General features: G+C 38.6%; 1 protein-coding gene and 1 non-coding gene across 4 annotated transcripts in view; both read right to left on the bottom strand.

Annotated features, from left to right (window-relative positions):
- The window catches only part of PPEF1 (protein phosphatase with EF-hand domain 1), an 80,948-nt gene that overhangs the window by 33,662 nt on the left and 27,081 nt on the right, over positions 1–20,205 (bottom strand). For all 3 annotated transcript variants that reach the window (XM_036440014.2, XM_045582302.1, XM_045582301.1), the window contains 3 exons: positions 11,700–11,863; positions 9,689–9,803; positions 6,413–6,459 (listed from right to left, as the gene is read on the bottom strand). In XM_036440014.2, the coding sequence (XP_036295907.1) occupies positions 6,413–6,459; positions 9,689–9,803; positions 11,700–11,863 (326 nt within the window). The remainder of the gene's footprint in view (positions 1–6,412; positions 6,460–9,688; positions 9,804–11,699; positions 11,864–20,205) is intronic.
- On the bottom strand, positions 7,848–7,954 carry LOC118720307. The gene has a single exon (XR_004988402.1). It is a non-coding gene; the product is annotated as a U6 spliceosomal RNA (small nuclear RNA).

Here is a 20,205-nt window from a genome sequence, read left to right as displayed (position 1 = left end):
TAGTGTGAATCTCATCATTTATTGCAATGCATCACCAAAAGTATCCTAATATATAAAAACCCAGGGTCCATAAAATCCAAAACAACCGAAGGCTCAACCGACCAGAAGTGGGCGCTGGGTTTCCATGGCGATTCAGCACTAACTGCTCAATTTATGAGTCATTGTTTTTATCAATGTTGTTTCTATATCATGCATTTATTGTTGTTATATATATTTATATGTTGTTTTCATATACATTTTACTAATTTTCTTTCATCTCTGACATTTCTATTATAGAGAAAGGGCAAATAGCAATATTAATTCTTCTAATTAATTGTCTTTCAATGTGCATGAATCTGTGAACTGGACCACTAGTATACAAATAAAATATTTTCCAATCATCCAAAACTTTCCTTCATTATTTAGGCAATTACTAAAATTATTTGATTGTCTTAAATGTCATCTCCTCTAAGAAGTCTTCCATGAGGTTAGGTGTCCCTCCAATGTGCTCCCTTGGAGTCTCGTGTTTATCCCAATTATAACTCATTCCCCCCCGAATTGTCCTGTTGTTTTATTAGTTTACCTTCCTTCACTAAACTCTGATGTCTTTGGAGCCAAAAACTGTGTTTCAGTCACACTATATCACCAACCTTTAGCAGAATACCTCATTCATAATAGGCATTTAATACATATACATAAAACAAATGAACTTCATAATCATATATGTATCATTCCACAGTTTATATAGTACCTTGAACACTGTAGGGACCAGACAGAAGTTTGTTGAATAAATAAATTAGTAAACAGATTCAATTTAATATATGTTTGGATAACAATATAAGTTTTAAACTAAATCAACCATTTGAATGAAAAGAGTAATATGACTTGGCTGGTGTGGATCACTGGTTGAGTGTCTGTCTATGAACACATTTTGATTCTTGATCAGGGCACATACCTGGGTTGTAGGGTCAATCCCTAGTAGGGGGCATGCAGGAGGCAGCTGATCAATAATTCTCATCATTGATGTTTCTCTTTTTCTCTCTCCCTTCCTCTCTGAAATAAGTGTGTGTGTGTGTGTGTGTGTGTGTGTGTGTGTATTAAATATATAATTTTTTTAAAGTAATGTGGTGATGCATCTCAGGGGAACCCTACATTATAATTCTTGCTCTCAGGCTATGCCCTTGGTTGGCCTTGAGCAGTCCCCAGTCCTGCAGCCTACTGATCCTATAATATATATATATATATATAAAAGCCTAAGTGACCAGCTGGCCAACCAGTTAGTAGCTATGATGTGCACTGACCATCAGGGGGCAGATGCTCAATGCAGAAACTGCTGAGCTGCAGTCAATTGACAGCAGAGGTTCTCAGGTGACACATCTGGAACCAGAGAGGAGGGAGCCCAATTCCGGGAGAGGGAGGGTTATCACCTGAGAACCCCCTCTTGCAATCCAGGACCCCTTGGGGGGTGTCAGAGAGCCAGTTTCAGCCTGATCCCCTCAGGCCAGGCCAAGGGACCCCACTGGTGCACAGCACTGGGCCTCTAATACTGTAAAAAAGAACTGACAAAGAAGAAACTGTCCAGCAAAACACCAATAGAAAGGTAAAATTTTTCCTGATGTCAAAACCTGAGTTTTTCCTGGTTTCTACTTTGGGTTGATAGAGAAGAATCAGTTACTGGGAGCATAATATAAACCTGGTCATTTATAGCTCCAAGAATCTCCAACAGGATGCAGTTTGCCAAACTATTCCCTATCATTCAAGTTCAATCAGAACTTGAATAAACTTAAAATAATTTTTATAAATAAAACTAAGATAGGTTGATGATGTCAAATTAAATAAGGATTAGTTAAAGCATAGTCTCTAGCTTCTTCTAAACAGAAGACAGCTAGCCCATGGCTTACAGCGAGGCAGCTCAATCCTGGTGCTCCTATGAATGAACCAGAGGAAAGCCCTACATGCAGGGCATTGCCAGTAATCAGGATTGAACATGCTGTGGATGCATTATCACAGTGAGAATCAGCCATCATCAAAGAAACTCTACCATTTCCTGAAGCAATCAAGCGATTGCTTAGGTTCCTAGCCCATTACTCTTATTTCAATGAATCTTTCTTTTTTTTTAATGTTCGCTAAGGACCAATAATGATACTTACTCATACTGTAAGCATTGCTGAAATGAATTTTCCAGATCACTGAAGTGTACTCCTTTAAAAGCTAGACTACATTTTAAAATTGCTTGAACCACTTTGGCTGGGAATGTTTAAAATGTGCGTTTGTTTCTTTACTCCTTAACAAAGTACACACTGTACAACTTGAAGCTTTCTTGACCATGCAGACACATCTCACTAAGCACGCCCTTAGGTCGTCTGAGAACTACAGAACACTTCCCAATCTATACACACAGCCCCTGAACCCTGGAAATTAGTACTTCATAGCCCACCTCATTTTTAGAGTTCTAGATCTCCTCTTACTGTTAGGAACATAATTTATTTTTCTTCACTGTCACTGAATCTCACTTTCACCTTTCCCCTCCCACTCTCTAACCTGTTAGGGGTGGGAAACTTGCAGAAAATGTGTCACATAATGCTGGAAAACAAATCCGTTTCACTAAAAAGAGATGTGGACAGGAAGCCAGGAAGGCTGGTCAACAACCTTAATTGCTCTAACCCTCACCCTTTAGTTAAGACATTGTTAGCTGAAGCAGCCTCCACCTTGTTTGTCCCGTGTAAGTTTCTGTTATTTCCTGCCTAAGGGCTACATGTAAATTTCTATTTATGTCACCTAAGATGTTTTCCCCAAAGCCTTAATAAAAGGGGATGGCAGGGCCAGAGCAGGAGTAGTTCTCCCACTAGAGTTGGACTACCATCTGGCCCCCCATATCGCCAAGTTGAATTTATTCAAGTCTCTTTTCATTTGTGTGTGGCCCTTCTCCAGAACCCAAACCCTGAATTGGAACCCTTTCCACTCAGGACGTGAAAGAGATTCCTATAACATAAGGTTTTACTGATATATGTTCACTGGCCTTTGAGTAAGGGCCTAGGACCTCGCCTGTGAGTAAGGTGCAATGGACAAGAATTTCAAGAGCTCAGAGACACTTTTTACTTAATTCTGGGGTTTCTGTGGAAGTGATAAGTAGATGGGAGTTTGACCTCGGGGTACAGATATCACTGACATTTGTATTCAGGTACAAACGCTATTTTCCGAACAGTTTGTATGCATGATTTTAGGAAGCACTATAGCCTATACTCTGCCATCTATCATCATTCCTCATTTAAACTTCAGATTAAAAAAATGAGAAAGAGCTGGCACCGGTTTGGCTCAGTGGATAGAGCATCGGCCTGTGGACTGAAAGGTCCCAGGTTCGATTCCGGTAAAGGGCATGTACCTTGGTTGCAGGCACATCCCCAGTAGGGGGTGTGCAAGAGGCAGTTGATGGGTGATTCTCTCATCGATGTTTCTAACTCTCTATCCCTCTCTCTTCCTCTCTGTGAAAAATCAATAAAATATATATTTTTTAAAATGAGAAAGGAAAAGGCAAAACACTGACTTTTACAAGTTAGAGATCATCCAATAGCATAGTTTTCCGAGACATCTCTGCCCTGCCCTTTTCATCCTCAGCCCTTAACTTAGGACACCCATTGCCAGGAAGCTAAGAGACTTGCCATCATCATAAGCACACTAGTTCATTCTCCCTTCTCAGACACCATTAACTACACCATCTTTTCAATTTCTTAAAGTTGAACCTAGCTGTCATCAAGGCCTCTTTCCTCCATTTCTCCTTTTAAATCAGGCAATTTCAAGATTCTGGTGCATGTGGTTTTTTCCCATGTCTAAGATGCATTTTACCTGCTTCTCACTAAAGCCTGTAAAATTCTAATCCATGGCTCTTACAGACTTCTGCTTTGCAAACAAGCTTCTCACCTCCCTCTACCCAAATCCATCCCAATAGTAGTGCCCACTCTTTCATCACTGGACTCTCAATCTCTACTTCCTGAACACTCTCATTGGGTAACTCTCAAAATATTTCTTGCTCTCATGTGAAAGCTATATTTTCACCTTTAGTTCTTTTTATAGTACTTCTTAACACTCACTTCCTCCTGTTTGATCTTTACATTATCTCCTTCCAGTTTTATATGTTCCATATAGTTTACCCCTGGAATTAAAGCAATATGTTGGAATTCTCTCTTTTCTCAAGTCTACTCCAGAGGCCTTTCCCTGATCACACCTTAATATCTTCAACTACCTAGAGAAATTTTCTTTTCTAAATGCCTTGAAAGTCACTTTCCCCATTTCATGTACTCAACTATTTTCCCTTTTATGTATTTCCCAAAACCTCCAGAGCAATAATTACCAGATTTTCTTTTGTGGTTATTCCACACACACCTCTGCCCTTCCTCCTTCCTCACATTGTAATTGTCAGCAAAACCAGGACTGAACTCCTGAACATTTACATGGTGCTATATAGAGTTCCACAAATGCCTTTCCCCAAACTGCAATTCCTTGGTGTCCTCTTACCATTCTATCATTTCTATCTCTATCACAGTGTTCTGGTTTGGAAAGGAGAATCCCCATTTCATAGTAAATAAACTCCCTTCTGCCTTCAACTCATTCAAAAAGACTTCACTCTGGAAATCTGGGCCAGTCTAAAAGACACTGCTGTACCCGTGGCTCCTGCAGCCATCCCAGAGGAAAGGATCTATTCTTCCACAGGACGGACACCTCAGGGTCAGGACTGGGGGAGGGTCTACTTATTCCTCAGAGCCACTAAAACACCAACCCAGCTTTTTATGTTGCCAGCATCAGGTAAAAGCTTCTACTCTTCCTTCAAAACCTATGACCTGTGACTACACTTCCTTTCCCCTGTTCCCCATCTCTTAGTCCTGTCACAATCTCACTTAATACGCCTGCTTTCCACATGCTTGACCTCTTCATGGCCTCTATTCTCTTCTCCTCATTTCAGCTACCCACTTGTTGGACCCATTCATCCCCTAGGATTACGCCCCTTGCAACTTCCTATCCATTCTGTTCCCTAAGGCAGTGGTAGGCAAACTGCAGCTCCGAGGCACAGTTTGCCGCTCTGTTGACTAATGAGTTTGTCAACCTTAAGGCCCTAGACCTCAGAGAACATGACAATCTATCAATCCTCCCATTTCTCCCAGTTGATTGGCCCATCCTGGCTTCTCTTCCTTCTCTGCCCATCTTGGATTCTGGGGCTGATTTCTAGATTGCTCTTTTACCACTAACCTCAGCAAACCTTTGGCTGGACTTCCTGACACCAACCCACTACCTGGGCAGCCTCCCATTTCCTCTGACCCCACTCTCTGGCTATCATGCCAGATCCTTGCTTAGGTCTCATGAAGTCTTAATGGAATCACCTCCTAAGTGCCAGCTCCATTCATCCACTCCTGGTTTGGTCTGCTCCTTTTCCTTCCAAGCTTCCATTCTGAACAGGTGACATGCAAACCTTTCATTTCTATAATAACTTAGTACTGAAAAATGCTTCTGAATATTTGTCATTTTATTAATAAGAAAATCTCTTATGAGGTCGAAGCTCAAGAATATTATAGCCAAAAGAAAAATTAAGGTTTATGATGTTATGTGACTTAAGCTCTCACAGTCTCCAAAGAGTAGAACTGATTGGCCACCATGATAATGAGAATATATTTTCTTTCAGTCCATCTGAGACACCTATGCTTGTGCCAAATTATTCAACATGCTACTTGTGGGGATGACACATTAATCAAAGACAGATAAAGGGATACCACTGTGAAGGCAGAGGTGACCTCAGGGTCAGTTTTCTACATGCAGTCATCCTAGAAGCAAACATTCAGTTGACAACAACTGAGTCAGAGAGAGGATTGACTCCAATCCAAGAGACGCAGAGAAATCCCATGCAGACCAAACTACTCTGTGTCCTCTGTGTGGACTCCCACCATCGAAACCCAACAAGTGAAGAAGAGCCATGGCACTGGAAGAGCAACTGAGCCCAGCAATGGGGAATCGGGTAGAGAAGAGAGCAATGTGGAACTTACTATGGGGGACTCCTTTGAGACATAATCAGTATGCATTGGGAGAGAAGACTGATATGTGATATGCTCGCTTCTGAACAAAATAAAACAGACTGTTCCCCTCCCCATCCTGTGCCATCTAGACATCTACAATGTAATAAAGACCCCAAATGCAATCAGGTACGAATCCCAGGGGCTATACAGATAACAATAGCATTGAACAAAGATCCAAATTAAATTTTAAAAAAATTTTTTATGAAATATGTGTAAGAAAAACCCAAAGGATATTCCTCTACAAATCTTTCAGCTTCTTGCATAAAAGCTGTTATGTTACATCTGTATTTGTACACATCCCTATTAAAAAAATATTATATGACCTAGGATTGCCCCCAACAAAAATGCAAATATTTAACAAAATAATCATTTACCTTGGTGAAGATCAAAAGGAGGTCCTCTAATTTTCCATGTAAATCACCTGGAGGGCAAATGAAAAATCACTCTTCAGTAGGAAACAAGAAAATGCCCATTTTGTTACAGAATTTTACAAACTGAAATATTGCTAATACAGTCGAACCATTCTCGGGGCATTGGGTTTTACCCTATGATGATGTTAATTCCAGGGTGCTATGGAAACTTTGTCCCCTTTCTATAGAGGACAGCATCCAATATTGCAATCATCTATTCACTCCTGCCATTTACACAGTGCTTACCTTACTCTATGCCAAGTACTGCACTACAGGTTTACATTAATTATCTTGTTCAATCCTTATAACCACTCTATCAGATGGATATTATTTTCATTATTCTCATTTTTACAGATGAGGCTCAGAGTTACCCAACTACCAAGTATCAGAGCTGGAATTAAAACCCAATTTTATCTCATTTCAAAACTAAAGCCCTCATTAATTATTCTGTAATATAATCTCTAAAGGAGCAATTATATCTATCTTGGCAATGAACACCTATATGTTTCCTCTATACCCAGTGTATAGCAGGAACTCAATAAATACATTTAATTGCTAAATATAATACGTAGCTTCTTAAAGCCATGTTTTAAAGAATATGTTCAGGTAGTTGCATTAGAAACTTAAAAAATATGAGTAGATGGCTCACATTCTTTTGATGAGACAGTTATAAAAAATTAAAAGGAAAGCATTCCTCTATAAAACTCAGCCAAATAAGGGAAACTACATGAATATATGAAGCCATTAATTTAAAAACAAGAGTGAAATATGAATATTTAAAAGGCCTACTTGAATAATTATTTCTAGGTAAATATTTATCTTTCATAAGCTCTGATCATAAATATTTACTCCATGTATTCAACTTAATTACCAAATAGAATTTAATTTGGAAAAAAATTTCCTCAATTTGTTTAAAAACCCATAGCCAAATTCAAACAAATATATACAACAAAATACTCCAATTATAATGGGAATGATAAAATTAAAGTACTTATCACAGCACTTATTCATAAACTGACTGTAATATTAACATTAAGAGCATATTAATACTATTGTATACTTAAATCTCATGCTTTCATGTGGTCTCACTCTAAATCTAAAAAATAAAAATGGAAGGACTTTTTACATATCAGTTAAATATATTTTTTACTAATTTTATTTTCCTAATTGGCTTCAGGGTGACTCATCTTTCAAAGATTTGGGTAGACAGAACTGTTGAAGCTCTCATGCTAAAAATGAATTGGTTTTAGTGTATTAAGAGACTATAAAAACATTTATAACTTCTACGTGGACAGCAAACAAAAGCCATATCATGGAAAGATAGCTACAGAAAGGTATTTCCACTGCAAACAAAACATGAGTGTAGAACTGGTTATGATTTATAACATAATTGTAGACTAAAACACCTCCCTATATTTCTTGTGTGTGAGTCATCCTTGCAGAGGGACCATGCTTATCTTCTCTGTACCATTCCAATGTTAGTGTATGTACTGCAGATGTGAGCATAAAACACTCCTATATTTCATGCATGTTGAGGACCATTGTAGCCTGTTTAGATGTGCATATAAAATATGCATCTGGAAATTAAGATAATGGTAAAATTTCATCACAATTTCTTTCCCTCTCCTAATACTATCTTAAACAGAAGATGTTTTTGAAAATATGAACCTAATTTTAAACTTTAAAAAAAAATAATGACCAATTTTTCTAAGTTCAATGGGACTATTAAAAATATAAAATAATTCCCATGTTATGGGAACCTACTGACCTTGGCTTTTCCTTTTACCAATGGTGCTATGTGGGAAAAGCCTAGAAATAAATGCCCAAGATGCAGGGATCATTAAATGAATGGAACTGTCCCATCAATCTATATTCCCTAACCTTTGTCTCACAATGGAAAATGAAACAGCAATCAGAGCAGTACATGATGTGGAGTTAGGATAGCAGATATGGCTCTAACTAGAGGGCCTGCTTTTAATCATGACCCTGTCACTAACCAGCTGAGTAAGCTTGGCATGACAGACAGATGGTCTCTGTAAGAACCTCTCATTTCTTACACTGTGTGATTCCAGGATTCCATGCCCTCTAATTAATTCATGTCTTCTTCCAGATCCTTTTATCCAAAGATAAGTCACCATGGCACTTGGAGGTATACTGAAAACATGGGGGGGACAGGCCCCACTCTCTGTTTGGACTATTACATATATTCTGAGAGCAAATCTAGCCCTGGCATCATAGATAGGCATGGCCTTCTAAGTCTCATGACTCCAAATCCTTTGTTTCCATGAAAAGCAAGAGTGGTGAAGCCTTGAATAAAAGGCCCCCACTGCTGAGATGCCTCATCTGCTCGGCAGAGATGTGGTGGCCTGATTTGGTTGGAATTAAACCATTGAAGACTCTTCAAAAACCTGAGTCAAGGCATGCCATGAAGTATGTGCTGCTACATCAAGTCCCTGTCACCGCTATCAGATGCTAGAAATGGAAATGGTTTAATTAGATTGTCAAATCCACGTCTACCTGCCAGAGTAGAAGAAACACGGGCTAAAAATTGATTTGGAAAATAACAATCACTGTTTTGTAACCTAAAGGCTTAATTAGAAGTTAAGGGAGTTGCTGTTCCTTCCACGCACTCCACTCTCAGACGGTTGCAAGCATGCTGAGAGCACCAACTGTGTTGAATTTCAATGTGTACTGTTTCTTGAAGCAATATCCTGCCAAGCTGGCCTATAGGATAACACAATCTCAATCTTGTTATTTAGAAGAACAAGGAACAGATTTCTGGGACATTCCCAGTCTTCCAAACGCTGCAGAGACCAGTTGGAAAAGAATCTAAAACAGCAGCCAAAAGCAGAGAAGACTTTAATCTCCACCCTGCCTTTGGCTTTTCTCTTCCCAGCATAAGTGGCATGCAGAGGCCCACCTGGGAAAAGCAACATGGAACAAAGATAATGAGAGCTAGACAGAGGGCAAAGAACGCTTATTCCACCCATGGGTGGTTTCTGTATTAAAACGCTGCCTTTATAAAAAGCTGTGGGTTCTTTAATTTCTCACATAATTAATTCCTGCCAGCTGGTATGCAAAACAAAGACAAGATGGGGAACAGTATTATCATGATAGATAACTCTATATTAACACATTTCCCTTAACACAGTCCAATTTATGCAGTTTTCAAGTTAGGCAAATGACGTGGAACCAAGAGGCTCCAAAATATTAATTTGGCAACACTGCTCTAAGACTTACCACAGATGGTTATCTCTTTGGTGGGACAAGTTCTTATATGATTAAAATTGGGCATTTGCTTCATGGCTTCCCTAGTTTCGAACAGTATCTCTAAAACGTAATAGGCATGGAGTATCTGTGAGGGCAAAAGAGCAGAAAAAGATATGACGAACTAGGAAGAAAGGCATGACTGAATAGAAAGCTATAAAGGTGGAGCATATGAACACACTGCAGATAGCCGTATTTCAGGACCATCTCTAAATCAGTCTCAAATAGATGATTCCAGCACAGCATCTGGCATATAATAATCCCTCACTAGAGATCTGTAAATTGAATGAATGAATGAATGGTGCCTAGGACATTTATACTCCCACGTTCTTAATTGACATCACCCAATTACAGAACATTTCTGATTATTCCTGGTCAGTAAATTCCAAGTGAAGTGATAGGGAAAATTGGAGACTCCTTTGCCCTAAAAAAGTGTGCAAATAAATAAATAAAAAAGAGGGTAAGGAGAGAGAGAATGAGAAGTAGAGACTGATGAGGAGGGGCTGCTTTGCATTTGTCTGGAATGTCCTGGCACCTAGGATGGCAACTAAGCGCTGGGTTCTGAGAGATATCAAAAGGAAGCCAGGCGTCCCATGTGTGGCTCAATTGTTGGTACACAGACTGTGTGAGTCTACAGAACAGCAAGCATATTTATATTGTACAAGTCTAAGTATAAAACATATACAAACCCCAAATAAACCATTTGGATTATCTCCTATTATGACCATTCCATTGCTCTCCTCCAATTCAGTTCTTGATGACATCATTGTTTTGGACAGATTTACTCTGTTTTCTCCTCTGGGGTTTTTGTTTGTTTTAAATCCAGAGTGTTGTTCTCCCTTTTTTTAATTATAAAATATTCCAAATACACAAGCCAAAAAGTAAAACAGCCAATAAAAATTTAACAGATGTTAACACCACTTTATGGGTCAGGACTATTGGCAGTCCTAATATAGTAGTCACTAGTCAGTCCCATGGGGCTACTGACCACTTGAAATGGGGCTAGTGGAAATTGAGATATGCTATAGGCACAAAATACATACCAGATTTCAAAGACTTGGTATGAAAACAATTGCATGTTTAATTAAAAACTTTTAACATATTAAAATAATTATATATGTTGGATTAAATAAAAGATATTATTAAAATTAATTTCTCCTGTTTCTTTTTACCTTTTTAATGGGACTACTAGAAAATTTTAAAATATTTGTGACTCACATTAAACTTCTATTAGACATCACTTGTTTAGATTACTGAAGGCTGAGAGAGGGGTCATATCTACATATTGTTCAGTTACTGCTTTGGGTATGGAATTCAGGACATATGGAACCCTTTGGAACAATCATGACTCATGGTATCCTGAAATTTCCATTTCCCTGGCTACTAAAATAGTAAAATTGTTTTCTATCCCAGACCCCAAAAACCTATGATTTAAATTTAGAGAATTTTCTTATTTTCAAAATATATTTTATTGATTTTTTTTTTTACAGAGAGGAAGAGAGAGGGATAGAGAACTAGAAACACTGATGAGAGAGAAACATTGATCAGCTGCCTCCTGCACACCCCCCACTGGGGATGTGCCCGCAACCAAGGTACATGCCCTTAACTGGAATTGAACCTGGGACCTTTCAGTCCGCAGGCTAGGGGGTGAATAGGTGGCAGCTGGTCGATATTTCCCTCTCATCAATGTTTCTAGCTCTCTATCCCCCTCCCTTCCTATCTGTAAAAAAATCAATGAAATATATATTTTTTAAAAATTTTTAGAAAGGAAATGCCATAAATAAGCAATGGACAGAGAGGAGATTTCTGTGTATCTGAGGATACCTCATTAATGGGTTAAGCAAAGCACAGGGTAGCCTTCACTTGATGTGAAGGCTTTCCCCAAGGGAATGCGTTTCTGCTGAAGTGTTTTCATTCACTGATTCAACCAATAGTCATTGAACACTTTATGCACAGAATCAAGGCAGTACCTGCTTCCACTTACCTGCTGCTGCTTAAAGGCCTCAATCATTACATTAAGAGAATTACTATTGAGTGGAAATTGCAGCCGAGGGCCAATATAGGAGTCTGGAATCTCTATTATCCCTACACATTCCTGTCTACCCCTGTCGTCCTGGTGGGCGCAACCAAACAGCCGATTTACTAAAGCTGGGGGGGAAAAACAGAAAGGGTGGCAAAAATCAACATTCCCATACTTAAATGCAATCAATATTTTCTTGAAAGTCTACCCCATGTAAGGCACTGTGCTAAATGTTATGAATACCGTGATATCCCACTTATAACCATGAGGAATGATTTGTTCTGAAACCAGTAGGTAGATGCATATGAATCACTATCATCACTTCCTGGGTGGATATTTTACCAAATCAGTGAGTTCATCAGTGGGGAATGGAGGGATGAGCACAGGGAAAACTGATCAATCATGGTATTTTGACACTCTGAAGCTCTAACTCTACTTTTTTTTTCTTTTCTTTTTTTTCTTTTTGCCCACTCTTACATCTCAGATTTTTACAACTAGTGATGAAAACATAACAATGCATTCTATTTGGCTCAAACATCTGCTACTATTCATGATCTACAGAAAATCAAACTGCAACATTTAATTTTCCCCGTTAAACACTTCAAATTTTACTTCACTGTAATTGATTTGTCTCCTCTTCACATAAAAACAAAATTTCTGACGTGATTTTCTTTTTCTTCTTGGTAACAAAGCAGATAAAGTAAGTTGACAAACCATTGGCAGAAATTGCAAAGGCCCTCTCTCTCAGAGACACATTTCCATGTCACATTGTCTGCACCGTTTATTTCGGTAGGTGCTAAGATCCAGTGTCCCTTTCTGGCTAGATTGCCCATAAAATGATCAGCTCAAGTACAGAAATCCGGCCAAATCAGGTAGGGAAAGGTGAGAGGGGATATTGTAGATTGATTTTATCAGTGATCCCAATTCTCTATCCCAAACCCTGGCATGCCCTTTTTAATGTGATTTTGAAGATTCTATTTCCCCAGCCCTTGAAGCTGGTTCGTGACTCGTGTTGGCCTAAAGAAAGTGGTAGAAGTGTTACATACTAGTTCCAAGCCAAGGCCTCACAAGGACTTGTTTGTTTCCATGCTCTCACTTTTGAAACCATACCACTACTATGAAGCCCTGGCTAGCCTACTGAAAGCTCCAACACCATGGGGAGCAGAGCTGAGTCACCCTAGCCAAGGCCGTCCTAGATCGGCCACCATCCAGCAGACCTCCAGACACGAGCGAACTCCACCCAAAACCCAAAAAACTGCCCAATCAAGACTGCTATGAACAGCAGACGTGCTCAGCTAATCTGCAGACTGATGAGCAAAAAGAAATGTTTATGATATGCCACTGAACTATTGTGGTTGTTTAATACACAGTATTATTATGGTAAACAGATAAGTGATACAGAGGATGATGACATACTTTTCAATTCATTAACAATCAACTGCTACTAAGGTCATTAATCAGAAGTTGTCTGTAAGCAGTTTCTCTCATTTTGAATATTTAGAGTAGACATGTTTGCCAGGTGGGTACTGGAAATATTGGGAGGAACACTTTGTAAAGTATATAGGGGTGGGCAAAGTTGGTTTATTGTTATTCATATGGAAAAATATATAATTCAAGAATAAAAATAGTTTTATGTCCTGATAACTATGAACCTACTTTTCCCACCCCTGTATGACTAACCAGTATGCTAGACTTCTGAAATGAATACAAAATTATATTGAACATAAATTGTAATTGAAAAATAAAAAATATCCTATATAATAAAGAAGTAATATGCAAATTTTCCATCACACTGTGACAAGATGGCAGCACCCACAGTGGGGGCAGGCCCGGCCGCCTTACACACCTGCCATCCAAGTCCCTTCAGCCCCACTGGGGCCCTCGGGTCCTCCTGAACCCCGCACTGACTGACAGTTCACCCAGGCTCCTCCAACAAGCTGCCCATCCCTCTCTTCCCTCCTCCCCTGAAGCTGAGGCCTGACTGTGGTGTCCAACAAATTGGAAGCTATAACTCATGTCACTGAGAGTATCCTCCATCCTTAGCCTGGCCCGGCCACTCCACACACCTGCCACCGGAATCCCCTCAGCCCCATCAGAGGCCTCGGATCCTCTTATACTGCCCACTGACTGAGGCTCAGGCAAACAGGTCAGGCCGAGGCTCAGGCAAACAGGGCCACCGAGGGCCAGCTTGAGCACAGGCAAGCCTCAGATGGCAGCTGCCCAGCCGCCCAGGACCAGCCGAGGCTTGCGCTGTCAGCAGTGGCAGCAGCAGATGTGTGATGGAGGTGTCGCCTCCCAGACTGTGAAAGGGGGCAGGCTGGGCTGAAGGATCCCACACACACACTCTAGTGCAAGAATTTTCATGCACTGGGCCTCTAGTATGTATGTGTGATAGGACATTTTGGTTAATGTTGGAAGCAAAAACCAAAGTTAAAACATTACTTACACACACTCTGCTCCACTCCCACTGCCACCCGTTTCTGATTAAACCTAGTGCTGTGTATGGCAGCTTTGGCTATCTACCTGTGGGAGGAGGCTGATATGGAAAAGCAGACTGGAGCTGATGTGTAGAGTCTCTCCATCAAATCCTACAAATTGCTTTTGATTAACTAAAATAGGACACAGAAAATATCTGCTTCCAGGTCACCTTGTACCTTTGGAACACCCAGAGTTGTTGACCTACTCTGTGCCTCAGAATAAAACCATTAATCTGCAAATGTGGTGTAGTTGTACCTCTAAATATACCTTACTTAGAGGTCAGAGCACTTTTGCCAAATAGGTCTAGGTAGAGCTTGTCTGGGACTCTCCTACCAAAGAGGGCCATTGGAAAGCAATGTACAGCATAGTGACTCTAGTTAACAATACTCTAGTGCAGTGGTCGGCAAACGGCGACTCACGAGCCACATATGGCTCTTTGGTCCCGTGATTATTCTAACACCACTTCTTCAAAATAAACTTGCCCAGGCTGAAAACCAACTTCTGCGCATGGGAAATGAAGTTTCAATCACACTGTACGCGTGAGCCTGCACATGGTATTTTGTGGAAGAGCCACACTCACGGGGCTAAAGAGCCAGATGTGGCTCGCAAGCTGCAATTTGCCAACCACAGCTCTAATGTATATTTCCAAGTTTCTAAGAGAGTACATGTTATTTATTTATTTATTTGTTTGATGGTTATTTATTTATATATTTTTATTGATTTCAGAGAGAAAGGGAGAGGGAGAGAGAGAGAGAAACGTCAATGATAAGAGAAAATCATTGATTGGCTGCTTGTCTTCTACTGGGGATTGAGCCCGTAACTCAGGCATGTGCCCTTGGCCAGAATCAAACCAGGGACACTTCAGTCCACAGGCTGACCCAAACCAGCTAGAGCAACAGCCTAAATTTTAAAAGTTCTCACCACACACACAAAAAAATTGTAACTATGTGAGTTGGTGTGGATAAGTTAACTAACTTTGTGGTGGTAATCATTTCACAATAAATACATAAATAAAATTATTAGATTGTACACTGTAAACTTATACAATATTATATGTCATTTATATTTTAATAAAGCTGGGAAAATATTTAAATGAAATTAACCTACAGTAGCGATCTATAAATTTCTTTTTCTGCTATATACAATAATTAAATCAATATGATTCTAGCACGCTACAACTGAGAGATGTATGAGAATAGATAGCTCAGAAATATGCCCTATTACACATTCTTTTTTTAAAATCTGAACAATAAAGATTTATTAAATTTAAAAAAGAAATAAAAAGCTTATATTTACAAGTAAAATAATTGATATTTTTAGTGCAATGGCATTTTAATTCTTGATGAATGAGAATGGTAGTGGTTTCCATTTTGTATATAGTGTGGCATATTCAGTAGCATTTAAAATTAAATGTAGAAAATGCTCAATGTCACTAATCAAGGGGGAAATGCAAATCAGAACCACACAATATCACCTCCCACTGCCAGAATGGCTGTTATAAAAAAGACAAGAAGGGGTAAGTGTTGTGAGGAAGCAGAGAAATGGGAACCCTTGTGCACTGTTGATAGAATTGTAATCTGGTGCAGCCAGATGGAAAACAGTATGGAAGTTCCTCAAAATAAAAATTAGACCTAACATATGACCCAGCAATTTCACTCCTGGTTATTGTAGAAATCCAAAACACTAATCAAAAGGATACATGTACCTCTGTGTTTATTGCAACATCAGTTACAATAGCACAGATGTATTATACATTCTTTAAATAAATATATTATGAGGGAAGTACTACAAATCATGGTGAAAAGATAAATTATGAATGTATAAGAAAAATGGTTAACTAATTTGAAATTTTCTTTGTAGTTGTATTTTTTAATTGTTCTCAATCACTAGGCATCAAAATGTCCTTTTTTAGCTTAATATTAAAACATTCAAAATTTATAAAGTGTTAACTTTTTAAAAAGTTAAGCCATTAAAAAATATAAAAATACAGGCATAGCAATCACATTTTAAATATTTCAGGGCCTTCTAAGTTTAGAAGCAGAGGGATTCCCAAAGAAAAATATATTTAGATTTAAAAAGAAATATTTTAAATAATTAATGCATGAACATTTTCTAAATCTGACAAAAAATATTAACTTGGATATCAAGAAGCTCAGTAAAATCCATGCAGGATAAGTAAAATTAAACCTTATCAAGGCACATTATGGTTTAAATGCTATTTTCCAATGTTAATTAGGTTAGGCTTTTTTCTTCCCTCCCTCCTTCAGGTGAGGTATGATATGTTATCATTTGTAACACAGTCATGTTCATTTGTCACAGTGTGTATTCCATTTTGGAAACACATACACACATATAGTACACTTTGTTTTTAATTATATTTTTTGGAATGTGAAACATTATCATGGTTTTAAGAGTCAGAACTACAAAAATGAATTCTCAGAGACATGACACTCTCCCCTCAGCCCTCTACCTAATCCACATTCTACCATTCCTTCTTTCCTACTCCCACCCATCTCCTCAATTACCTGTAGGTAAAAAAATGTCATTAGTTTCCTGTTTATCCTGTAGGTTTATTCTGTATTTATTTTTTCACAATGAGTGTGTGTGTGTGTGTGTGTGTGTGTGTGTGTGCGCGCGCGCGCAATCAGGGTGCCCCCCAAAATGTGTACTATTCAAAGTGTGTGTATACATCTTGGGGGAATATCCCTGCATATACACTGAGTGGCCAGATTATTATGATCTCTGAACGCATAATAATCTGGCCACTCACTGTATATCCTATATAATAAAAGGCTAATGTGAAAACTGTCCCCTCAACCAGGAGTTCAACCAGCAGGCAGGCTGGCCAACCGCCCATGTCCTCTTCCCCTGGCCAGCCTGGCTGGACTCACCCATGCACGAATTCATGCACCAGGTCTCTAATACACACACACACACACACACACACACACACACACACACACACTGGCCAGATTATTATGTGCTCAGAGATCATAATAATCTGGCCACTCAGTATATATACATATATAAAGATTTCTTAAACACGATAGAAAAACTTCTAATCATAAAGAAAAAAAATTGTACTGCAATGGAATAAAAAATGTCTGTTCATCAAAAAACACTTTTTAAAGATTGGGATGGGGGAATAAAAGACAAAGACTAGAAGAAGATATTTGCAACACATTCACCTAACAAAGATCAATATTCTTATAATTAGAATGCTTAGAAAATTCACATCAATTGCTAATAAAAAGAAAGGCAAAAAAACTGGATCAGGCACTTCATTGAGCAGGATATGCATGTGACATAAACATACAAAAATTGTGAGCAGCCCTAACCGGTTTTGCTCAGTGGATAGAGCATCGGCCTGCAGACTGAAAGGTCCCAGGTTCAAGTCCAGTCAAGGGCATGTACCTTGGTTGCAGGCACATCCCCAGTAGGGAATGTGCAGGAGGCAGCTGATCGTTGTTTCTCTCTCATCGATGTTTCTAACTCTCTATCCCTCTGCCTTCCTCTCTGTGAAAAATCAACAAAATATCTTTTTCTAAAAAGGTGAGCAATTTCACTGCTCGCCAGGGAAATGCACGTTAAAGTGGAAATGTGATACCACTACATACCCACCAAATGGTTAAAATGAAAAGGAGACACAATTACAAGTGTTGGCGAGGATATGGAACAACTGGGACTCTCACACACTGGTGGCAGTACCACTTGGTACAACTTTGTAAAACTGTCAGTATCTAATAAAGCTGAACATATGCATGCCCTATAATCCAACTCTTTTACTCCTGGGTTGTGGTATATCTTTATAGTAATGATCCCCATTGAAACATGCTTCCTTGTACCCATATCCCTTTGCAATATAATGCTGCTCCTGCTCCCTGCAAGAGATGGAGCTTTCCTAATGCCTTGGAATCTGCAGCTGGCCTTGGATGTGCTTTGACAAAGAGAAGATGGCAGAACTGATTTTGTGTGTGTTCCAGAGCTTAGACCTTAAATGGCCTTGCAGTCTATGCCTTTGATCCCTTGGAATCCAGCTGCCATGTAAAAGAATGCAGAATATCCTGTTGGACAGAAAGGCTGCATGAAGAGAATTAAGTTGTCAAAGTTCATAGCTAACACCAAAACGTCCCAGGCATGTAAGTAAAACCATTTGGACCTCCCTGCCCCACCAAGATGGGTTGAGTGAGCTCAACGGATACCATCTGAAACAAAGATAAGTCATCCCCACTGAGCCCTGTTCAAATGCCTGATGCACAGAATCATAAGCAAAAAATGGCTGTTGTTTTAAGGCCACTAAATGTTGGGATGGTTTGTTAGATAGCAATATATAACTGAAAATGAGTACTTAGCAAAAGAATACATATGCTTACCAAAATGGACATGTACAAGAATATGCATAGCAGTAAGTACCATTTAAATGACCAAAACTGAAAACAACTCAAAAGTCTATAAAGAGAAGAATGAATAAATTTTTGGCACATTAATAAATATGGAATATTGTTCAGCAATAAGAATGACCAAACTGTATCAACATAGATGAATCTCACAGATACTGTAAGTTGTATAAAAGAAGCCAGACTCAAAACTCTATGCTTCCATTTATTTGGAGAAGTTAAAAAAAAACAAACAAAATTAATCTGGGGTGAAGAAGTAAGAAAAATAGTGAAGAGGGATTGGATAAGGATTGGAGAGGGACGGGGGGGGATTCTGTAGTTCTAATAATGTTTTATTTCTTGTTCTGGGTTTGTTTACTTTTAGAAAATCTATTGTCATGTACTTATGATTTTTGTACTTTTTGTAATGTAAAATTTACAAAAGAAAATTAAGCCACTCTCCCCTTCTTTGGTAAAACTGTAAGTATATTTTTAAATCACCAACAGAATTTTTTAAATGTAGATTTTTTTTTTTAATCAGAGACTGAGTAAATAAATATATGTAAGGCTGGAACCCAGCTATCTGTGGCTGTGAATCTCCATAAGCAATTCTGATGCATAGGCTAAACAGAGATATTAGATCATTAGCAGAAAGAATGCTACTTCATTTCATCATCATTATATGATATTTCCTCTCAAAAATATTTTTTACAAAGAAAATGAAATAACTCTCATTCTTTTTGATAATTGCAATTATCTAAAATGCCAAAATACTTACTTCCACCCACTCCTCATGTTTGGCTATTCCACCATTCAAAAAGCTTCCATAGATCATTAAACACTTTAATTAGTTTCATACATATGTGCTTAGCTCAAAGCATGCCATTAAACCACCACGCTCTTGCCACTTCAACAGGTGTTCACTAGATTATTTAAAATATGCTCTTAGATGTCATAAACAGTTTAAATTAGGAAAAAATGCTTCCCCCAAATTGAAGAAAAAGTTTTAAAGTCTAGCATCTACCTTGCAAATAGCAGGCAGATGTTAATTTGAAGGAGAAATACATGCCTTGTGAAAAACTATTATTTTAAAATCATTTTTAACCAGACCTATGTTGTCTGTCTCTCGACATCTATGCAGAAGTCACAGACATAATGGAGCCAATTGTATTTAATCCACCATTTCCCCAAGATCTATTTCATGAAATACTCAAGATATTTTTATCTTTCAGCACAAAAGTTTCATGGAAAGCCTGGCTGGTATAGCTCAGTGATTAAGCATCGACCTATGAACCAAGAGGTCAGTCAAATTCCTGGTCAGGGCACATGCACAGGTTTGGGGCTTAATCTCCAGTGTTGGGCAAATTGATCAATGATTCCCTCTCATCTCTGATGTTTCTATCTCTTTCTCCCTTCCTCTCTGAAATCAATACAAATATTTTTTGAAGTTTAATGAATAAAAAATAAGATCCTCCTTACTAGACTACTACTGTACATTAATAAATCGTGGTTCAGAGAAGATTTAAACAAAGTAACATTGAATGAAACCTAATTCAGTTTTTTGAAAGTGAGAGGATTAAATTGTCAATTTAGTAGATACCCATCAGAGATGGAAA

Source organism: Pipistrellus kuhlii, unplaced genomic scaffold, assembly GCF_014108245.1.
Source record: "Pipistrellus kuhlii isolate mPipKuh1 unplaced genomic scaffold, mPipKuh1.p scaffold_m20_p_16, whole genome shotgun sequence".
In the NCBI taxonomy this organism is placed as follows: Eukaryota; Metazoa; Chordata; class Mammalia; order Chiroptera; family Vespertilionidae; genus Pipistrellus; species Pipistrellus kuhlii.
This window is presented reverse-complemented; position numbering and strand designations above follow the sequence as displayed.